The 22,300-nt window shown below is 35.5% G+C and overlaps 1 protein-coding gene across 1 annotated transcript in view; it reads left to right on the plus strand.

The window, feature by feature from the left end:
• LNPEP (leucyl/cystinyl aminopeptidase) overlaps window positions 1–22,300 on the plus strand; it is a 53,084-nt gene that overhangs the window by 7,386 nt on the left and 23,398 nt on the right. Inside the window, exons 2-9 of the mRNA XM_006885378.1 lie at window positions 2,730–2,868; window positions 4,136–4,267; window positions 10,379–10,499; window positions 11,279–11,433; window positions 13,049–13,162; window positions 15,811–15,951; window positions 19,359–19,490; window positions 21,824–21,978. Coding sequence (XP_006885440.1) covers window positions 2,730–2,868; window positions 4,136–4,267; window positions 10,379–10,499; window positions 11,279–11,433; window positions 13,049–13,162; window positions 15,811–15,951; window positions 19,359–19,490; window positions 21,824–21,978 — 1,089 coding nt within the window. The remainder of the gene's footprint in view (window positions 1–2,729; window positions 2,869–4,135; window positions 4,268–10,378; window positions 10,500–11,278; window positions 11,434–13,048; window positions 13,163–15,810; window positions 15,952–19,358; window positions 19,491–21,823; window positions 21,979–22,300) is intronic.

Here is a 22,300-nt window from a genome sequence, read left to right on the forward strand (position 1 = left end):
AAAAAAAAAATATGGAATTCTTGGGTAGTGTAAACAGTTGATGAGCATGACTGGTAGCCAAAAGGTTCTAAGTTTGAATCTGATCAGTGCCTTGGACAAAAGACCTGGTGATCTGCTTCTGAAAAATCAGTCATTGAAAATCCTATGTATGGCTCAAAGTTCTGCCCTGACACACTTGGGCCCCCATAAGTGACAGTTGACACATCATCACTTGAATATTTAAAAAAATAAGCTTCAAGATACTCAGCACAGACAGGACAGAATACAAGTATCAAGCAGCAGCCTTCTCAAAGTCTTTTATGTGAGTTATCACTATTAACAGTACTTAAGGTTTTGTTTCTCTTAGAATTTTCCGATTCAAATTTTGTCCAGAAGTGATGTTCCAACTGTTGTAATTTTTGTGAATAGTAGCAATATTATCAGATTTTATCCCCTGGCCATTTGTGATCTTTTCCTAAAACTTTGTCACCTGAGATGGTGTAGGGTGAAGAAGTGGTGTGTCAGAAGCATAAGCTGAAGTTGTTTCATGTATGTTGATCTGTCTTTCTTGAATTTAACCAGTAGTAAGTTATCTGTGCTCATTATTCAGGTCTGTCGGGCTGAGTAGGATGTGTACAATAATTTTCAGTATGAAAGAAAATCAAGAGTTATGGCTATATATTGTTTATAATAACAAACATCTATATAGGGCTTCAGGTTCAGTTTTTTATAGTCTCTTTAAAGTCTTTATGTATATTTGATAAAGAATATGTTTGTCTTAATTTAACAACTAAAAAAATTGAGACTTGAGTCATTGATTTGCTCAAAGTCATTTGGATGGTAAAGTGCAGAATTTTATTCTTCTTATTTAACCCTCATCTACTTTATTTTCTGTTTTATCTTTTTAAAGTGAAAAATAAGCCCTAGTCGGGAGAGGTTATCGCAACTAAAGTGAGTGGTTGTGTATCTGTCATATTGGCCAGTTCTTGAAATACTCATAACAGTGCCACATTTATCTCAGTTACTGTATGGGCATGTTTGAATGAACTTTTAAATGTAGATCACCTTATGAAGAAATGCCTAGCTGAACATCTCCATTTTCTCACTTATGTTTTTTTCCCAGCATGTTACTAAAGAATTAACAGTAGGGATCTCTGGTGGCCTAGTGGTTAGAAGCTGTGTTAATACCCCAAAGGCACGTTACTCAAATCTACCAATGATCCATGGGTGAAGAATGGGAAGTCCCTACCCTTGTAATTAACTGCCTCTGAAAACCATCTGGAGGGTCAGCTGACTCAGTGACATACAACAGCATACATGTGTTTGGTCTCTCTTTACTTGGAAAAAGAGAATGAAGGAGTCAAGAATAGGGTTAATAAGTGGAGTGTGTGACTAATTGCCTCCATGAACAACTAAGTGCCTCTTTTTTCTGTTACAAGAAGAATGGGGTGGTGCCTGCCAGCCATTACTGAATGTTTTAATAAATCCTGTGGAACAATGTGGACCAAAATGTGAGGGGTGGAAGAAAGTTGAAAATGCAGGACAAAATTTCAAATTGTCAAATCCCTTCTTTCTGAACCATGGAGTCTGATTAAATTTTAAAACTATTGTCCAGGATATTCTTTAAACTCTAAATGAAACTGTCACCTAACTCTTCTTTAAACCTAACAGTAAAAGTAAGACAAGAAAAATTCACTGCCATCAAGTGACTCCTGCTCCTAGCACATTATAAAACTGCCCCATACAGTTTATAAAGAATGTCTGCCTTAAGAAGACATTAAGATCTGCTTTTGAGATCAAATTGACAGTGGTGGTGTTATGTACCATTGAATCATAACCAACTCTTAGCTGAGCCTCCAGGTTTTCAGAGACTATAAATTGTAGAGAAGAGAATGCCCCCTTCTCCCATGGAGTAGCTGGTGAATTAGGACCGTGTGCCTTAGGGTTGGCAGGGTGACTCCTTACCAGTAAGCCGCAAGAGTTCCCCCTAAATTGAAAATAGCAGCTTGAAAGATTAGATAGGACATTTAGGTGGTAGTGAGTGTTTTGTTAATAAGAAAACAGCAGTTCAGAAAAAGAGGCCAAGAATGATTACACAACTCAGGAGGTAATTAATGACAGTGAATTGTACATGTAGAAATTGTTTAATTGGTACATGTGCTTCAACAAGAACAAAAATAAATTATGTGCTATAAGAACAGGAGAAAAAAAAATTATTTCTCCCTAAAGAGTAAGGAAACCAGTATACAAAGGGATACCAATTTTTTTCATGCTTCAAAGTGCAAATTATGAAATTGGGATTTAGTGAGAAAAAATTAGTCTCCACCAATGATTGATGGCATGTAATGGCTGTGGTTCTTATTGTTCTTCCATTAGAAACCTTTCAAAGGCCAGCCCAGTCTACTTGTAGGGCTACGTCTCTTGCCATATGGGAAAGCCTCGTAGTCTTTGGACTAAGCATGCTTGTAGCATGCACACTCTTCTCTACTTCTTTCAAATACAACTGATGTTTTAAAGTCCTTTTTAGATTATTCCCCCCACCCCACTACTTTGTTTTCACTGTTAGAACTTGTTTGGAAGCCTGACTTGAGTTTCTTTTCTGTCTGTTGATAAACCTCAGCCTCCTAGTTAGATTGCAGATCCTTTAAAGGCTATGATTGTATGTTTATCTTGGAATTCCTAGTACTTGGCCTGGTGCCTTGACTAATAGATGTTCAATGACTGTTGAGTTGTATTTGTGTTTGTTTTAGGCTCTTTGCGGGGACTCAGTTTGAGCCCTTGGGATTAAGAACTGTTTTTCCGTGTTTTGATGAACCAGCATTTAAAGCCACATTTCTCATCCGGATCATAAGGAATAAGGAGCACTCTGCTATATCAAATATGCCTAAGGTACAGTTCTGTTGCTTAAAATGTAAAGTCATAAGTGGACCTGTCTTTATTAAGAACCTTGAATTAATCTTTTCCAAACCAGTGGTGAAAATTATTAAAACTATATGTATTTTTGTTCTTACATAAGTTAAGATGTGTTGGAAACACTAGAAGCCAGTCTCAGGAACCCCTGAGGAAAGAAAAGGACCCCGATGGACTTAGAATGGAGGAAATGCAAAGTGTGAATTATGAACTAAAGTATAAATGCTTAACAGTATGCACCACAGCACCAGAGATCAGAGTGTTTTATAGCTCGTGGTTAATTTATTCTTATAAGTCATGATATTTGATTATATTAAAAGATGATTTTTGTTTGTGTTTCTTGCTAAGTGGAAAAAAAACCTATATTGTAATTTGAAGACTGGCTACAAGAACAAGAATCTTTTTCTTGAAAATTCCTTTATATAGGAGGCAGTGGGTGAAATAATGCAACCAAGGATATTGTTTTTATGCTAAATGATCCTAAGGGTGTTGTCTCATCACTTGAAGGGCCGTGTGCAGCCTAATTGGAGCCTCTTGGACCCATGTGGTTAGGAGGGAAGAACAGCAACCCCTGACAGGCTATGATGTTAGCCCCTGTAGTCAAGAGAGTACCTGACCTGTTCTTAAATATGTCACTCACAGAGTGCCACTCCCAGCCATACTTTTCACCCTAGTCTTTCTCTAGGGGTGGATGCCTACTTGGCTACTCTCCCAAAACACAGAATCCAGAGTTAGAAATACTGCAATATTGCCTATATTCCATTGCCTTGTACCTGTCACATCTTTCTCTGATGACTTACTTCCTTTGATTTTACTGAACCGTATCACAGTCTTCAATGTAACACACTTGAAAACTCGCTGCACATCATTTGAAGGGATAAAACATTTTGGCACCTCAGTTACCACACCTTATTCTGTGAATGTAATATAAAATCATAGAGTAGAATATTCCTAGGTCATCAATAAGCATTTGCATTTTGGTCAGATTTTAAAAGGAGGAAGTAGAAGCATTGCTACTTCCTATCTTTAACTTAGATATACTTAATTCTGTCTCTTATATTCAGTATGTCCTCATGATGGATGGTAGGATAGCGTATGATTAAAGCCATGCTCTTAGAAACCCAGTGATTAATATGCCAGCATCCTTACAGCCTATTTCTTATTTGATACTTTCATTTTGTGGTTCATTTGTCATTGTCATAATTTCCATAGTTACAGAACTGTCATCTCCCCTTTTTGCTTATAGAAATCATCCGTCGTTCTGGAGAATGGACTCGTTCAGGATGAGTTTTATGAGAGTGTGAAGATGAGCACGTATCTGGTTGCTTTCGTTGTGGGCGAGATAAAGAACCTGAGTCAGGAGGTTAATGGAACCCTGGTATGTGATTGTGGTAATTGTCTGAAAGCCTATTCCACGAGTAAGAGGTAAAGAGGAAGTCTTGCTTTAGTGATTGCAGGTGGATGCCTTGCAATGGTTCTTTCTTGCATCATGGCTCACATCTTATACTAGAAATGCTTCTTTTACTTAGCCGTTATTTACCATTATTAATTTAGTGTCAGAAGACATAGATGTCAAGTTACTCATGATTTTACATTTATAACAGTTACAGGAAGACAGTATATATCAGTCAGCGCAGAAGATGCTATATCGTACAAGGTAATACAAAATAATTATAAGAACAACTCTTTAAACAGGAACTCTAGTTTGTAAAATTTAAGTGAATCCTTTTTGGGGAAAAAGTCCAATTGCATTTTCTCATTTTAAATTAGTAAGTAAGGTTGTTAATTTAAAGGTTTTGTTTATATATTTTTTTATATTTATAATTTGTTCTGTCAAGCTTGTTTTATTTTTTCCCATCAGTACCTATCCATAAATGATTATTTGCTTGTATTTTAAATGCTTTCATTTCACTAGACAAGCTAATATTTTCACATATAATGTTAAAAGTGAAGAGAGATTTCTTTAAGCTGAAAAATATTATTTTTCATGATAGAAAAGTCAGTGGAATTCTTTAAATTTTGTTTTCATATTTTTGAATCCTGCCAGTAACTATAAAGAGTCCTGGAACATCTTGAGTTGGATTGCTAACCTCAAAGTCATCAGTTCAAATTCATCACCTGCTCAGAGGGAGAAGATAGGAAGTCTTCTCCTGTATAGATTTATGTCTTTGGAACTTGATAGTGTTTTCACAGGTTGTAATAGATGACAGTGGGATTGCCAGGGAATATTGATGACCTTTTGAATATTATATAGCTGGTTTTGTGTTTCCTTTATAAACCAGACCCTCACTTGTTAACTTAGTTCCAACTGAAGAGGTCCTCCCTCAAGTTTCAAAACTGTAAATCTCTACAAAAAGTTGTCAGGTTGCAAAACTGTAAATCTTTATAGGAAGTTGTGATGTGCTGTCGAGTCAACAGCATTTCCGCCCCCCCCCCCCAATTGAAGTATTTGGGGGATTCCAGCCACTGAGTTTTCTTTTTATAAGTCAGTGTTTTACACATCACACCACCGGAACTTTTATGGATTAAGATGTTTCTTTTATTCGCAGTATAATTGAATTTTACCATTAACTGTTTAGCCAGAGGATTAGAAGAGGTTCATATTGGTTCTTATTCCCAAGAAAAGTGATCCAACAAAGTGTGAAAACTATCGAACACTATCATTAATATCACATGCAAGCAAAATACTGAAGATCATTCAGAAATGCCTAGAACAGTACATACATCGGGAACTGCAAGAAGTTCAAGCAGAATTTAGAAGAGGCCATAACACCAAGGGATGTCATTGCTGACATATATTTCTGTACCTTGTTAACATATTTCTGGTGAGGAAACAAAAAATCAGAGAGGTTACATAATTTCCTCAAGATTAGACAGCCAGTAAATGATAGTCAGAATTCTGATACCCACCACAACACTTTGCATCTTACACCAAGTGGCATAAATAAATAACTTCTGTAAGTGGTGCTGGAGAAAAGTCTTGAACATAACATAACTGCCAAGAGATCAAATAGGTCCATCTTGGAAAGGGTGAATTCCAAGTTTCTCCTTGGAAACTAGGATTTTGAAGGTCCATCTCACATACTTTGGGCACGTGGCTAGGAGAGACCAGTCTCAGAAGGTTGGATGGACAGCATAGGAGAGGAAGACCCTGAATGAAATGGAATGATACAGTACTTGGGGCAGTGGGGGTTGGTATATAGGAATTAATGAGACTGGGTCAGGACAGGGCAGGCTTCAGAGCTGTTGTACATAGGGTTGTTCTGGATCACAGGCAACTCGAGGGCACATAACAACAACAACTATAAACCACCCATTGTACACATTGCTCTTGAATAATTTTCCAATGTTACAGGTCCTAGAGGACAGAATAGAACAGTGCCATAGGATTTCCATGGCTCTAATTGTTATGGAAGCAGACCATCTTGTCTTTCTTTCATGGAGCAGCTGGTCTGTTGGGACTGCCAGTCTTTTAGTTACAACTTAGTGCTTAACTATTTCACCACCAGTGACGAGAAAGTTAAGGTCTTAACAAAGGGTTTTTACTGTATTAAAATGTTATCATCTCACAGTATTATTTATTGCTTTCTTTCAATAAAATACTGGAGCATTTTCACTGCCAAAAAAAATGTTATCATCAAAGAATCTTTAGATGAATTGTGGCTTTAGAGAAATAAATTGGGTATCACACAGAGAAAAAAATTATGTTAAGGAATTAACTCAGTGATTATGGAGACAGTCAAGTCCAGAATCTGTATATCAGGCAACAGGCTGTAAAGTCCCTCAGGCTTATGTCCTATATATGTGAGTCAGAAGATGGAAAGAGTGCAGGAGTTGAGAGGAAATTCTGCCAAACTGTCTAACATACCCTAAGATAACTCCCTTTTCAGTTATTGATCATATTAGTTACAATATGGAATATAATTCTGATAATAATATGGAATAACTCCATGATTAATATTTGACCTAATCACCTTATATTTAGTAATAGTTGACTTTGTTGTTGTTATATACCATACATAACTTTCCCTCCAGTGGGTTTTCGGAGGCAGTAAATCGCACAGTAGGAGATGGCCCATCTTTTTCCCGTTGAGCATCTGGTGGATTCAAACTACATGCTTTTGGGATGGCAGTGCTGCTGCTTACCAGTAGGCCACCCAGGCTCCCTCTCTGATATTGTTGTCATTATTATTGGGATGGATCCAGCTCATAGCTAGCCCTCCAGCAGGTTTTACAGTCATTTCAATTACATGGAAGGAGATTGCTCATCTCTCCTGCAGAACAGCTGGTGGATTTGAACCATGTGCCTTTTGATTGGTATCTCAACTCCTTACTTCTAGGACACCAGAACACCCTATTTGACGTTGTTGTGCACTGCTGAGTTTGAACTGACTCCTAGCTTACCCTCCAGCAGGTTTTTGGAGGCAGTAAATCACATGGGAGGAAATTGTCCATCCTTCTGCAGAGCAGGTGGTAGATTCGAACTGTATGCCTTTGGGATTGCAGCACAGCTTCTTACCAGTAGGCCACCAGAGTTCCCTATTTGACATTAGTGCTATTTAATACTTTTCAGGAAGAAAACACTAGAACTTTCTTCACTAATACCTGTCTTAACTAAGCAACTGAAAATGTCAGAGTTGACTATGGGGTTATTAAATATGCCCTGTGCAATGATAAAGTTAGCAGTGTTGCCAAGAAACTGAAGAAAAAGAAACATTTCTGTTAATTCTTAAGGGTTTTTCAAAGCTCTCTCTCCCTTTTAGTAAATGCCAGCATTACCTAGAAAATTCTAGGTCAGTTCTGAAATGCACTACTTTATCTGATTGCCCTGAGGTGTTTTTGGTTTTGCTAGTGCCTGCTTTTGTTTTAATCCTAGACAAATCTAATTGGTAAACTAGAATCTGATTCCAGTCGTGGTTAGTTAGATGTGGACAGTCTCTCAATTTACAAATAGAACCTCAAAAGTTTTATATATGTGATCTTACAATTTTGATATATACCTATTCAGTCAGGAGTGTGACTTTGTTCCAGATTTCCACTACAAACAGTTCTACCCCAAAAAGCTGCATTAGCCTTGTTTGTATATTATGATCATTTATATCATTTTCCTGAAGTCCCATGTAATTATATATTCTGGATAGACTTGCTAGAGATTTTTTTAAATTAGGAATTTATTCTTGTTTGTGTTCCAGCTGTCTATTTAGGATGCCTGGTGTTTATTGAGAAACTGTCGGAAGTTTCCAATATTTTCTACCTTTATGTATCTTGCATTCAGTGACTGGGGTAATCGGGATGGGTGTGTCAGAGGCAGTGCAATTGGCACAGAATAGAGCAGAGTTTAGGGCTATTGTACATAGGATTGCTATGAGTCGCAAGCGACTCGACGGCACATATGTATCTTGCAGGCCAAATTATAGTCCTCTTTAGGGAATAGATTTTGTTCTGGTATTGCTGTCTAGTTTCTGTTTTTATTGGATTAAGGAACAGATCAATTATGGTTTCTTTCCTTCAATCTAAAGAGCTTTTTTCTCTGAAAACTGACTCTAAGATTATATAGGTAAGCCCTTTAGAAAATGTCTGTAAAGTATTATTAACAAGAGATTTGGCAATAAAATTTTAATGTTTTAAATCTTAATGCCTGGGTACCAGTTGACTTCAACTTGACAGTGTTTAGACTACTGTCAAGCCAAAATCATGGTGAAGATTTTTTTTTTTTTTTGCTATACTAGATTGTATTCTTTCCCCCTCTTACTGTTCTTAGAAAATGCGGTAATTACAATAACCAAATTATTTTCTTTAATGATAACTCATAGCAGTCAAACATTCCGTAGCATACATTCTTTTAAAGAAAAGGAAAATAATTAGACCATACAAAAAAAACTTACCCTTTTATTTTTGCTAATCATTATATTCCAGAAATGGGACAAAGTAGGTCCTATGGTTAGATTTCTGTTTCATGTAAACTTTTTTCCATTTGAGGCTAAAACTGACCTCTCTGGCAGAAATATGCAGGAAGTACACCTGTCAGATGAGCTTATAGTTCCCATGGCAAGTGGTGACTGGATTCTAATAAGTTGTGCCACAGGCTACAGATGGTGGAGGGCTGGGTACACTTGACCACATTACTTAAGAGATGAAATAGAAGGCAGCATGATTTTGATTGGTTAATTCCAAACCTAAACGCTTAATTCTTATAGTAACTAGTACCCTAATGCTTTCCTCATACATATTTTTCTCTGCTTCCCATGGAATTCTGTTTGGCATATAATTACTCAAATTTATTGAGCACTTGTGTCAATTATTATTCTATGTTTGGTGCTTGTAGTAGCTCATTTAGTCCTCACAGCACCCATGAAGGTCACTCACTCATTCATCACAGTGGAGTGTGAACAGACTCAGTTCACCTGAGAGGATATTGCCCATCTTTGTCCCATGGAGCAGCTGGTTAATTCAAACGATCTGCCTTCAAGTTGGCAGGGCAACTCCTTGCTCACTAGGCCATCACTGTTTTACAGATAAGGAAACTAAGGTTCACTGATTTGTTCACAGTCATACCACAAGCAGAGATTTAAATACTGGCACTAGAATACAAAGCAAGTACTCAATTTTTTTTATTTAACCATAAATTTTTATTGCAGGTTACCTTTGTGTTTCTGTGATTAATGCATACTATAGACAGAAGTTCCATAGAAAAATAATTATGCTTGAAATATATGACCTTTTAGAACTTGTCAGTTTATAATACTTCATGGAGACTAAAATTAATCTTGGGCTAGAATTCATTTTTGCATATACATACATGTGTTTTGTACACATGGTGAATTATTCTATTAGACTCTCTTTCTCACCTATTGAGAACTTCATTTTGAAGTATTTCATTTCTGAGGTATTTTCTTTCAGAATTTTTATTCTGCTTTCCCAGATAGTGTAAAGGACTTTAAAGAGTAAATATTCCTCTTTTAACAGTCATCACTTTGACTGATTTCTTAAACTTTGCCTTTTAGTGCTTAGTGAAGATATGTTAGATGTTACCTTTTGAATTTAATTCCATTATGAGATGTGAGACCTCTTACCAGGTACCTGCAAGATGCCATGTACTCTGATAAGTAATAGAATGATAAAAATTTAGTCTTATTAAAAAATATTAGTCTTATCCTTTGGATTACTCAGTCTTGATAACTTATAGGCAAGAAAGAATATCATGTAATTGGGCAGATTTTGAAAAATTTCTGTAAAGTTATTAAAAGTAGTGGGATGTTAGCTTTAAAAATAAAAGTAAAAAAATTTAAAAAACAAAACAGAAAAAAATTCAAAAGTAAAGATCCTTGTTGTATGAAAGAGACTTGGTAAACCCTGTGGGGAATAGAAGAACTATAAGCAAGAAAAATAGAACTCTGCCACCTTTTTTAGATATGCCTGTCTTAACAGTGTTCATGAGAATACAGTACTATTTTAATTATATCGCTCTTTGCATCATGTTTCCTTTTAGGTTTCTATATATGGTATACCAGAAAGGATTGATCAGTTTCACCATGCCCTGGGGGTAGCTGTGAAAGTTTTTGAGTTTTTTCAAAACTACTTTGAAGTTCCATACTCAATTAATAAATTAGGTAAGAAACAGTGTTTATGGTTTTCATTATGATTGTAATCCAGAATCCTTTTGCAAAGATATTTTAGGAAGATTTTTTGCAAAGTCACTTAAAAAGAGAAGCAATATATATTATTAATGCTTTAAAAATTGCCTCTAGTTCTTAAGCTTATTTAGAAAGCATGAACGTGCTTGAATTGGGAGCTTAACATACTTAGAAGCTTTTGGGGCAGTTACAAAGTTGGTATGTAAATGGGCATTTACTTAGGGCTTAGTCTGAAATTTTACTAATTCTAATTTTTCTTTTTTTTCTTAATAATTTTAATGAGAGATTTTGGATTTACATTCATTCATTGCTGCACTTCTCTCCCCGCCCAGCCCTCTGTCATCGCCCCCCCCCCAGTTCCCTCCTCTCTTTCAAAAGTAAAAGAACTCGAATAATAACAGTTGAACTCACAGAGCAGGGGGATGTTCAGGAAAAGAGGTTTTAATAATATTTGATGCAGAGCTTGTCAGCCCAGGGATTTTTTTTCTTGTCTTTTCAGGAATTTGATTCATTGTGAAAGAAATAGATATCTTTCTTTGCTAATAAATAATCTAAAATATCGTATTCAGATTGTTGTCGGCTGATGGGTGGGTAGGATGCATTAAAGGACAGACTGAAGAATATTGCACTTGTTAAGATTAGAAAAAGAAATAATTGTGTGCTGATCCACGGTAATACAACCCAAGAGTAAAATATTTTTACTTACTAATCACTTGTACATGGCAGGTTTATCATTTCTTTTCTATTATCTACAGATTTGGCGGCTATTCCTACCATTTATGCAGGAGCAATGGAAAATTGGGGTTTGATCACCTTTCAAGAACAGACACTTCTGCACGGCACTCCGTCTTTTTCAGTGACGGAAATAAGATTGCTTCGTAAAATCATGGCTCATGAGATAGCCCATCAGGTATCAGCAGTCAAGGCTGTTATATCGAGTTCTCTGCTTTATGGCTAACAATTTCAGAATAGAGTCAGATGCTAATACTAATTTAGTCTTTTAATATACACTTGACTTCTTTTATAATATACTTTTAAAAACTAAATTTTTAAATGAAAATGCTAAAATGCTTGTGTAGAAATGAATAAATATTTTTACAACTATTTTCACAAGTACTCGAAGGTAGGTAATAATTTCATTTTATGGATATGGAAATTGACACCTAGTTTAAATTAATGACTTGCCAAGAGTCATACAGTTAGTAACTGATAGCAATAGGCCTTAAAGAATCATAGTGTCTTCAAGATCTGTCTTTCTTTCCATCACTGAATCATAGCCCCTTCACTTTGGTCAAGTGGCAACTGCTCAATATGATACTGTTAGAAAGAATATTTTTCTGAGTTGCATCTTTTCTGACACTTTTTGAACTGTAATACTCAGGATTGAATTCCCCCCCCACCACCACCACCACCCGAACTAGGTTCTTTATTATTATTAGAAGAAACAAGTCTTAAAAGAGTGAGGGTATTTGCATGATATAGATAAAGGATTTATGTAAGCATATGAACACCCTTCAACCTAATACCTTACCTCTTTTATGCCCTTGGAAAGGTAGCTGTCAGGGTTGGATATGGTTTGAGGAATGCTGTTATGGTGGGAGGATATGAAGGAGTCAGTTTACTCCCAACTCCAATAAAACCTATAGGACTCTAGTCCTGTGAACATGTCATGACAAACTAGCATCTGGAGCACATACTTAAAGTGTTAAAATTGGGCCATGTAGATTGAGACTATCTTCTAGGTTTGTTTTTTCTGAGACCAGCATCACCTCTTGGGAAATTTCTGTTGTACTTCTTTGGAACTGACATGTCCTGTTTCTCTGAAGCAGATATTAAGATAATATCTTAAAAACTGTGCTATTAAAATTCTCGAAATTGTTGTTTTGGTACCCAGTAACCTTTGCCTTTTACTGCTGCTTTAAGGCAACCCTTAGGCCATACTGAGTAAATTACAAACCTTGTGACCATTGTGTTTCAAGAATTTTTCTAAGACAGTTTTTCAGGAGAATGTTCTATCATTTTTTGGGTACAACTTCATATCAGAAGACATTTAAAGATCTTTCCAGTTACATTTTAAAATTATATATTGTTATGTACCTTTCTTATGATGTTTGAATTTTGTTTTGAATCTTGTAAATACTGCCCTCAATTTGGACTGCTGAGGAGAAACATGACAATTTGGACTGTCTGGCTAGAAGAAAATCTCACGTAGAAATTTGTTTTTCTAGCTGTCACAGATAATTGTACATAAAGAGGAAAAATCAATTATAATTAGTTATTTGAATAGAGAAAAATTTTATTAACTAGGAAATACTTCTTTGAATGAGGTACCTAAAAATATTTTGTTATGTGATATTAAGCACAGTACATACCAGTAGCTGTCTTTCTCATTTAATTCAAGTAAAACATTTAAGATTTTTATTTTAAATTTTTCTACATTTTATAAGTCTTAAATTCATTCCATTATAGGAAAACTGGTGAGCGTGTGATTATTATGTTGTTGAGTAGTTTGTTTCTTTCCACAGTGGCTTGGTAATTTGGTAACCATGCAGTGGTGGAACGATCTATGGCTGAATGAAGGTTTTGCCACCTTCATGGAATATTTCTCTTTGGAAAAAATAGCCGATGAGCTCTCAGTTGTAAGTATGGTATCCTTAAGGCCTACTGTGAATGCTAGGGTAGAAATAGCTTGATTTTTGCCATGTTTATATGAATATATGTTCAAGTTGAAAAATGTCTTTAGTGCAATAAAATTGATTGTTACTAATATCAGTACTTTTTTAGTTTTTTTTTTTCTTTTATTGGTTTGCTTACAAAGTTGGTATACATTGTGTTTCACACTGTTCTTCATATTATGTTTGATACAATCATTCTCAGGCATTATATTTTAGTTTTGTACCTGTTTGTTGTAAGTAGAGTGGATGGGCCTGCCTGTGGCCAAAACCCTGGCCTGGCTCTCGCCTCTCCTCACAGGCCTCCTCCTGCCAAAATCCAACTTTTTAAAGATCAGGCATTATATTTTGAAATATAATCACCACTGGACATTGCCCACCATTACCTGGTCTTTTCACCTGGCTCCTTCTCATTTCCTTCCCCCCCTTCCCTCCACCTGCCAAACTTTGCATCCCTGTAGTTTCCTCTGTACCCATCCCATCCCTCTGCTCCTACCCTTCCCCTCTTTGGTCCCCATACATGTTTAGCCTTCTTTTTTTTACAATAATGGACTTACACAGTATTTGACCCTCTGATACTGAGTTAGTTCACTCAGCATAATGCTGTCCAGTCTCTCCCAAGTTATTCAGTATTTTTTTAAATTGTTGCTTCTGAGGGCTGCATAGTTATATACAGTATTCCATTGTGTGAATGTACCACAGCTTCACAGTCCATCCCGTTCTATTTGGACCTTTGGGCTGTTTCCATGTTCTTAGATGGTAAACAATGATGCTATGAACATTGGTGACAAATCTCTGCTTGTTTCTTAGTTCTAATTTCCTTAGGGTATATTTCTAGTGCTGGAGTAGCTGAGTCATACAGAGTTTCGATGTTCAACTTTTTGAAGAAACAACACAGTGGTTGTACCATTTAGCTGTACCTTTTAAAAACTTGACAATGAAAATTGCGTGTTTATTAAGTTTTGTAGAAATAGAATTTATTTTAAATTTTAGTTCAGGTAAACATTTTAATTGCTTTACTACATTTTCTTTTTTTAACAGATGTTGCTTTTCTGCATGAAAAAAATTTAGATGGGGTTAAAAAGCATTTTTTACATATCAAAACTTTTCATCTTATGTATATAAAGAGGGAAAAAAATAATCATGTAGCAGTGCTCTCCCTCTGTTAGTGTGTGGATTCATACAATTGTGATACGTAGGTTAATGTAATCTGACTTCCTTAGCAGTCAAATCATATTTTGTGTTTGTTTCTGAAGACTTGGAGTACTATATCATTATGAAGCACAGTAATGTTTTTCAGTATGTTAATTCATTCTCTAAAAGTATTTCCAGTCATTATAGATACTAACACACATTAGCTTGCTATAATACAGTTATTATAAAAATAAATACAGCTGTAAATGAGAACATGTAAGGATCCTTTTTCTGTGACTTTCTGATACATTTCCTGCAGATAAGCTCCAGAGTTGCTTGTAAGCAGATGTACTTTTAGAGTAGACCCATGACTGAAATTTCTGTGTAGAGATTGTTCAAAACTTGCAGGTTGTAGAAGAACTAAGTTTTAGTTAGAATATTAAACAAGATATTGTGAGTTTGTTGTGTGCTTTTAAAACAATGAGATATACAGTTTTACCACTTGGTGGTGCCCAGAATGTTCAAAAACTAATATTGGCTCTAGGGGCATTCATCTACTGAGTTCTGAAAGAATTATTTCTGTTTTATTAAAAAAATGAAAGTTAATGAAGAGAAATGTATATATATTAATACTAAAGCTGGGTTATCTTTGAAATTTTATTTAATCAGGCTTTTTTAATTATATTTTTTAATTACATATTTTATTGGTTTCATACAGTCATTCATATACATTGTGTTTCATGCACACACATTGTGTTTTATCCAATCTTTCATTTACATTATATTACATTGTTATGTATTGTGGGTTCCCCCCCTTGCTCTTATCTTACTTATAATTACATTCATGAAAACATGCAAGCCAGCTACTTTATTGCCTCTGCCTTAAATAATGTCTTCTTTTAGTCAATATCTGATTTGCCCAACTCTATCAAAGCAGTACTCTGAAAGAACAAGTGTATACTTTTTGCTGAAGGAACTTTTGTTCAAATTGGAACTTTTGAGCATCTGCATTCACAAGCAAAGGCCTGTGCAGAGCAAGCTATCAGGTTGCAGCAGTCAACACTAGCTCACAGCATGGATACATTTCTCTTGATCTGGTTGAGTTCTGGGCAACTCAACCCAGTCATCTACGGCTAGATTCAAATGGGCGTCAGCGGCAAACTGAGGAGTGCTATGTTTTAACTTAAAAATAAATACTCATTTACTGTACTTGTATTCCTCTTTAATATTTTAAGATAGCATTTGGTTGCTTTAGTAGTCAATTCTTCAGCTGTTGATTTCATGAAATATACTTTCAACTTGAAGAGTATGCATGGAGGGCAGTCTTACTGCCATTTTCAAAAGTTTATAATGCTTTTCTGGTTTGGGGGTTTTAAGATTTCTTTTCATAATGACCATAAATGCATAGTAGTCTAATACATAATTAACTTTGTCTTTGATTCTAATCATAATATCCTAACCTGTTTAATTTTTTTTGTTAGTATGAAGAATTATTAGAAAATCAATTTAGATACATGAAGATTGATTGTTTGAAGTCATCTCAACCAATGTCATCTCCAGCATCATCTGTTGAATCATTACAGCAAATTGGAAGAATGTTTGAACCTATTAACTATTTTAAGGTACTGGTATACCAAAATAAGAACCTGGAGTAGTTCTGAAATTAATGTCACATGTGGGAAGGCCAAGTGATTTATTACTCTAAAGATTAAACCATATTTTCAGTTAGCTCTAAATAAATGGGGCTTAAGATACTTCTATTTAAACCTTGACTTTAACTCTTTGTGAATTTTTGTTCCTTTCTCTGTGTCCCTTTTCAATTCTATGACCAACATTCTATACACATTTAACCAGCTCTAACAATAACTCAGGTTTCTGTTGTTGTTCAAAAGTAAGACATTCCTCTGAAACCTTTTGTCAGCTGAAAAGGTGGAAAGAAAAAAAAAAGTTACCATTAACTCAGATGCAAAAAAACCGAGAATTTCCAGACCCAAAAAATCACCTATTAAATCACACTAAAGAGAACATAAAACCCAAAGTAACACTCATATGTAGTGTACAGAAGTACAGTTTAAAGCTGTGGCAGCTTGAGGCTGAGATGCTGAGTGTCGCTCCCAGGGAAAGAGCTTAGTGATCTATCAGACTGCCAAATAAAACACTGAACTCGGGCTTTGCTTTTCACATTTTTCCATCCCATAAAAAGTGAAAATCCTCTTCAGATTCCTTTGGGTTTTCAAAAAACATGTACATTTAACATAACTGCAGTAAAGCAGACTGTCTAAAAGCAAGAGAATACCTATATCTTTTAAGCTTGGTTTACTCTCAAGAAGCTATGTTACTCAGAATTGAAGTATGTTCCAAAATCCAAGTTGTCAAAATTAGTAATAGAGATTTTAAAAATTTAAAGATCAGATTGCAGGATAAGATATAGATTGCAGGTTTTGAGTGAAGCAGGAACAGAAACGCAGCCAGAGTCACCAGAGATCAATGACATTTATTGTTTGTAGGGTGGGAGGACATATAGATATCTTTTAGCTTATTTGCCTTCTTATACCATGAACTGCTAGGAGAACTAATGGTTTTATCCTAGAGAGGGTGAAACCAGGCTGCTCCTTGGAGGCAAGGATTCTGAAGCTTCATCTGACATACTACTTTGGGAATGTTGCAAGGAATGGCTGGTCCTTGGAGAGAGACATCATGCTTGGGAGGGTGGAGGACCAGCGTAAGAAAAGACTCTGGATAAGATGGGTTGACTCAGTGACTGGGGTAATGAGGGTAGCTAAGCCAAAGACAATAAGGTTGGCTAAGGATAGAGCAGGGTTCAGAGTTGTGCATATATGGTTACTATGAGTCGCAAGAGACTCGATGGCACAAAATAACAACTCTGGCTGTTAGTGAAATGATTAGTGAAGTGAATCCCTGGACAGAAAAGAAAATACTTAATAAATATTTAAGTATTCATTGTGTCAAGAAGTTCATAGCTTAGGTGGTAGATACTTGCAAAGTCATCGCAAAGGCATGCGCTAAATAAGTAATGCAGAGTATTTTTGCCTGGGTTGATAAAGAGTTTTTCTTTTTCTTCATGAAAATGGCATTTGTGATGACTTGTAGCTATGGTGGAGCAGTGTACAGCATTTTGGACTGCTAACCAAAAGGCTGAGCTTTTCCACCAGTTCAAATCTACCAGTGACTCTAGGAGAGAAAGGTGGGCAGTCTCTTCTCATTAACATTTAACAACCTTTGAAACCTAAAGGAGGATTCCGAGGAGCTGGAATCAACTTGATGGGCATGAGTTTGAGTTTGTTCTTTTTTTTTATTATTTTAAGAGTAAGAAGGACACAGGTAAATGGGCAGAAACGTAGGATGGTAATGTCTTAAAAAAAAGGCAAGGAATATTTGGTTAAAGCTAGACCAAGCTAACTCGTTGCAACCCCTGTTGACATCATAGAACTTCCCATATGGTTTTCAAGGTTAAAATCTTTAGGGAAGGTGTCTGCTACTTCTTAATCCCTGGTGAGTGACTTTTGGGTTTGAATCAGTTAACGTTTGGCTAGCAGCCAAGCACTTGACCATCTCAGCTCATTACATCCAACTCCTTTGGGAGGTGACTCTTAGAACTTTGTGCTTAGTTTCCGCTGCCTTTTATACCCATCTTTTCTCTTTGCTGACTTTGCTTTGCATCTTTTCATCTTAATATGTCAAAATAGTGAATAGAGTTACAGGCTGAGTCCTGTGAGTCATCAGACTTGGATTTGGTTTAGAGACTTTTGTCTACCTGAGAAGAGAGTTGGGGTTGTTGAATTTGGGGTTTTGTTGTTGTTGTTGTTTGCATTTCCAAGTACCAATGAGGACCTAATGTATATGGAGTATAGTAAGCAGAGGGGGAAATAGTAGATGAAATTGAACCCTGGGAGGGTAGGGGATTTTTTTAATTTGTTAAAATGAAGACTGTTACATAGGGGGGTTTGTTAACAGGAAGTTGCAAAGATGGAAAATTGATGTTGGGTGGAGTAGAGGAGGCTGGTGAGAACAGAAAAGAAATATAAGACAAAGATGCTTAAGAAATGTAATTTAGAAAGAAATGCATGCTAGACAGTAAATTAATTGATGTGTTTTAATAATCTTGATGGCTTAACATTGGTATACTTTTATAAAAAAATCAATTTAAAAATTTGTTGAGTGTTTTCTCTTTTACTGGAGCAGAGCTTTACAACTTTACCCCTCAATTTCAATAGTCAAGGAGATAAAAGAAATAATTTTAACAGATGTGGGAAGTTACATAAAATGTTTTTCAAGACAGTAAAATATGGCATCTATTTTGAATTAGGGAAAGCTTTACAGAGTAGTTGGTAGTGGTTTCAAGATTGGGAATGAAGATATGTGCATGAGTAAATGTTTATAGGGTTAATAGTTAACAGTTAACATGTCTGATTCTGTAGTATTGTTGTAAGTTTGCTGCATTTATGCCATCATTAATTCCAAACATTTTAAGTGATTGTAAGAAGAAGAAAAGACTTGATTACTTTAGCAACATCATAGGCTAAAACTGGAACTTAATATACTACCTAGCAGAGAAACTTTTGAGAACTTTGCTAATTTATTTGCTTGTTGACATTGTGTCAGTAAATTCTGCTGATAACTTTAAGCATTGGAAATGGGTTTGAGGTGAATATGACACAGGAAATTTGGCAGATTTTCCATTAAAAATGAACTTATAAACACAACTTTCCAAAGGCACAGATAAGTAGTATATAAACACTGACTATAACAACAGACCACACAGATAGCTTATGGTAGAATCAATGTGCGTGGAATTTACTCCATTAATTCCTTTTCAAATCCCTTAAAAATAACTGTGACAGTCAGTTCACATCTGGTTATAAAAGACTAAATTACAGTGTACTATAACAGTGTTCTATGCATCAATAGAAAGGTTCAGCATTACTATTTTTAGATTTTTAGTTTCGAATTCTCAATTCTATAACCTAAAGTAATCTTACTATTCTCTCTTTTCTCCCTTTTTTAAAAGGGAGCTTCCCTCTTGTTGATGCTGAAAACGTACGTTGGTGAAGATGTGTTCCAACACGCTCTTATTCGCTACCTGAAAAAACATAGTTTTTCATCCATTCAAAATGATGATCTGTGGGATAATTTTAATGAGGTAAGCAACTGGATATCTTGCTTAACTCTTAAGAGAGGAGTTCTATATTTGTCAAATATGTAAATATAAAGGGAGAATGAAGCTGAAGACATATTTACAAATAGAGTGCTAAGTTGAAAATCAAATAGAAGTCCTGTCTTAATTCTTGAAAAATTGTGTGTGTGGTCTTGTATAGCCGTTTTTCATTCTGTAGCTTAATCTCTATTCCTGTTTTTCTAGGAAAAATTGTCTTTTCTGCATGAATGTGAATTGCTATAATTTGGTGACTTTTCTTTTTATCTATTTTCCTACTCTTACCCTCTCTTCCCTGCCCCCCCCTCCTTTTTTAACCTGCCACTCATTATTTTTTCTATACCCTTCACTTTGAATCTGTTGTGTTTTATGGCCCTGTTTCTTTAAAGAGGATATATCACAAACTAGGTGGTTCATGGGCCTCATATTGCCCTGGTGTCATTTTACTGTTTGCATTTGTCATGTCTGCAAATAGTTTAAAAACCAGTTTAATTGAAGTTCTGCTTTATAGCAGTACATGAGCTTAGTCTACCTCACTCATATGTGTGTGCTAACTGAACAACCCTTAGAAACATTGAAGTTTGTTACCCTAATCCAAATTAGTTGTTCTTCATGTTTTAGGAGGAAGCTCAGTGGCTTAACGGGTAAGGTGACGTGCTGCCAACCCAAAGGCAGGTAGTTCAGATCCACCAGCTGCTCTGCAGGAGAGAGAAGGACAGTCTCCTCCTTCTGAAAACCTGCTAGATGGTCATTTATGAGTCGGTTCAGACTCAGTAGCAATAAGCACTTATTTTGGGAAATTACAGATTTATTTGAAACTTCCATTTTCCTCAGAAAATCCACGTATATGTAAAATACAAAACATGATTTCAAAACTGAAAGGGCTTTAGATTTTTTCCCCCACTGTATGTTTTTTATTTCCTTTGCCTTACCTGAAAACTGGTGTTTTCCTGCTGACCTTGTGCTCAGAGGACAATTCGTTGCCTATTATTTTTTAATTCTCTTGAAGAAGGACCAGTTTTTATTACCTGAAAGTTGCTTTCAAATCATACGTTTCTTAAAATTTAGTACATTTTTCTTAAAAGCTGTTAGTTATTTATTGATCTTGTCTTTTCTTCTGACATTTAAAATATTTTTCTGCCTTAATCATGGACTTCAACTTTTGCATCCTAGTAGTTTCCTGTCCTAGTCACTAACAATATCCTCAGATTTTTCATTTGGTTTTCAAATGAATTTGGGAAGATTGACTCAACCTTTTGATCCTTAAAAAAAATAGGCATATGGTGATTGAAGAATAGCTTGCTATGGTGGAGCAATATTACCAAACATTTTAGGTGTACTGTGATTTTAGTTGCAGGTAGTCAAATTCTTTTGAAACCTAGAATAATGGTGTTAATTATCCTTTTCCACCCTCATTTGCTTTAAAGAGAGACTTTACATATTTGCATCTTAATTAAGAATAATAGATGCCTTAGGTGCAGTGAGCTTTTTAAAAGGTCCATAAACTTCTCATACTTGATGCCTGGTTTTGTTTATTAGTTCTTGGATTTTCTAGGAAAGAAAATCTGTCCACAAAAAAAATTTAGTTAGCACTGTTAGAGAAGCCTAACATCAAGTAACTTTCTGCTACTGCTTGGTGTTCCCAAGCACTCCTATAGCATTAGTTAAATATGAACTTTAATATTTATGAGGGCAGAATGTCTGGGGAGCACAGAGAAACCTGGACCTACTTTGTTTATTGGGAATGAATAGCAATGCTTCTAATTTTTTAGTTGGTATATCTTTATTCTTTCTAATTGGTGTTTCTGTGGTGTAAAAAGCACATTTACCTTCTTAAGGATTTTAATTAATGCACAAAAGGGGCTCTGGTGGCCTAGTTTGTGGAGAGTTGTGTTTCACATGCAAAGATCATGCCACTGGCTGCTCAACTCTGTAAACAGCTCTGAGGGCAAAGATGGACAGTCTGCTCCCATGTGATTTACAGCCTTGAAGAGCCAAATGTGAAAAAACTGTGAGTTGGTTCCAATTTGATGGAAGTTTTTTGCTTTATTGAAAATTGATAGCATATGAGCTACTCTGCTCATTCTCTTTAGTTAGCCCTTAGTTCTGTTCTAGTTTATTTTCCTTTTTTTTTTTTAGTTGCTCATAACCTACATTAAAAATGTAGCCTCAGCTCAAAACATTCATGTCCCTTTATATTAATATTAAATGTAGTCTTCATAGAATCTGCCAGGGATTGAGGGAGGTTAGGGGTACATTGAACTGATACTTCTAAGCCAGTTTTTATCTTTAAGCAAAAAAGAATTTTTACTTTTTAATAGGTCACCGGCCCAACATTAGATGTAAAGAGAATTATGAAGACCTGGACCCTGCAGAATGGATTACCTTTAGTTACTGTTCAAAGAAAAGGAAGAAACGTTACTGTACACCAAGAGAAATTCATAATGAAGCCTGAGATTCAACCCTCAAATGAAAGGTACATGCCCTTTTCTTCCACATACTCTTTTGCCCTCCTAGTTCAAGTTCTTTTTATAATTTAAAATTTTTAATTTGCATACAAATTGTATATATTGTTTCACACATTCCTTCATTGACATTGTTTCATACACTGTATATTTTGTACATTTGTTTAAAGCATAGTGTATTCCCATATGCTCTGTTAATCCATGCCTTTGATTTATGCCCACTATCAACCCATCTTTTACATTAAAGTATTTTTAAATTTTTTCTAATGATAAGTTCTTATGAAATCTAACAAAATTATTCCTCTCTGGTAATAGCTTTAAAAATTTTACCCC

Source organism: Elephantulus edwardii, unplaced genomic scaffold (genome assembly GCF_000299155.1).
Source record: "Elephantulus edwardii isolate Elephantulus edwardi_28Jun2011 unplaced genomic scaffold, EleEdw1.0 scaffold00043, whole genome shotgun sequence".
Taxonomy (NCBI): domain Eukaryota; kingdom Metazoa; phylum Chordata; class Mammalia; order Macroscelidea; family Macroscelididae; genus Elephantulus; species Elephantulus edwardii.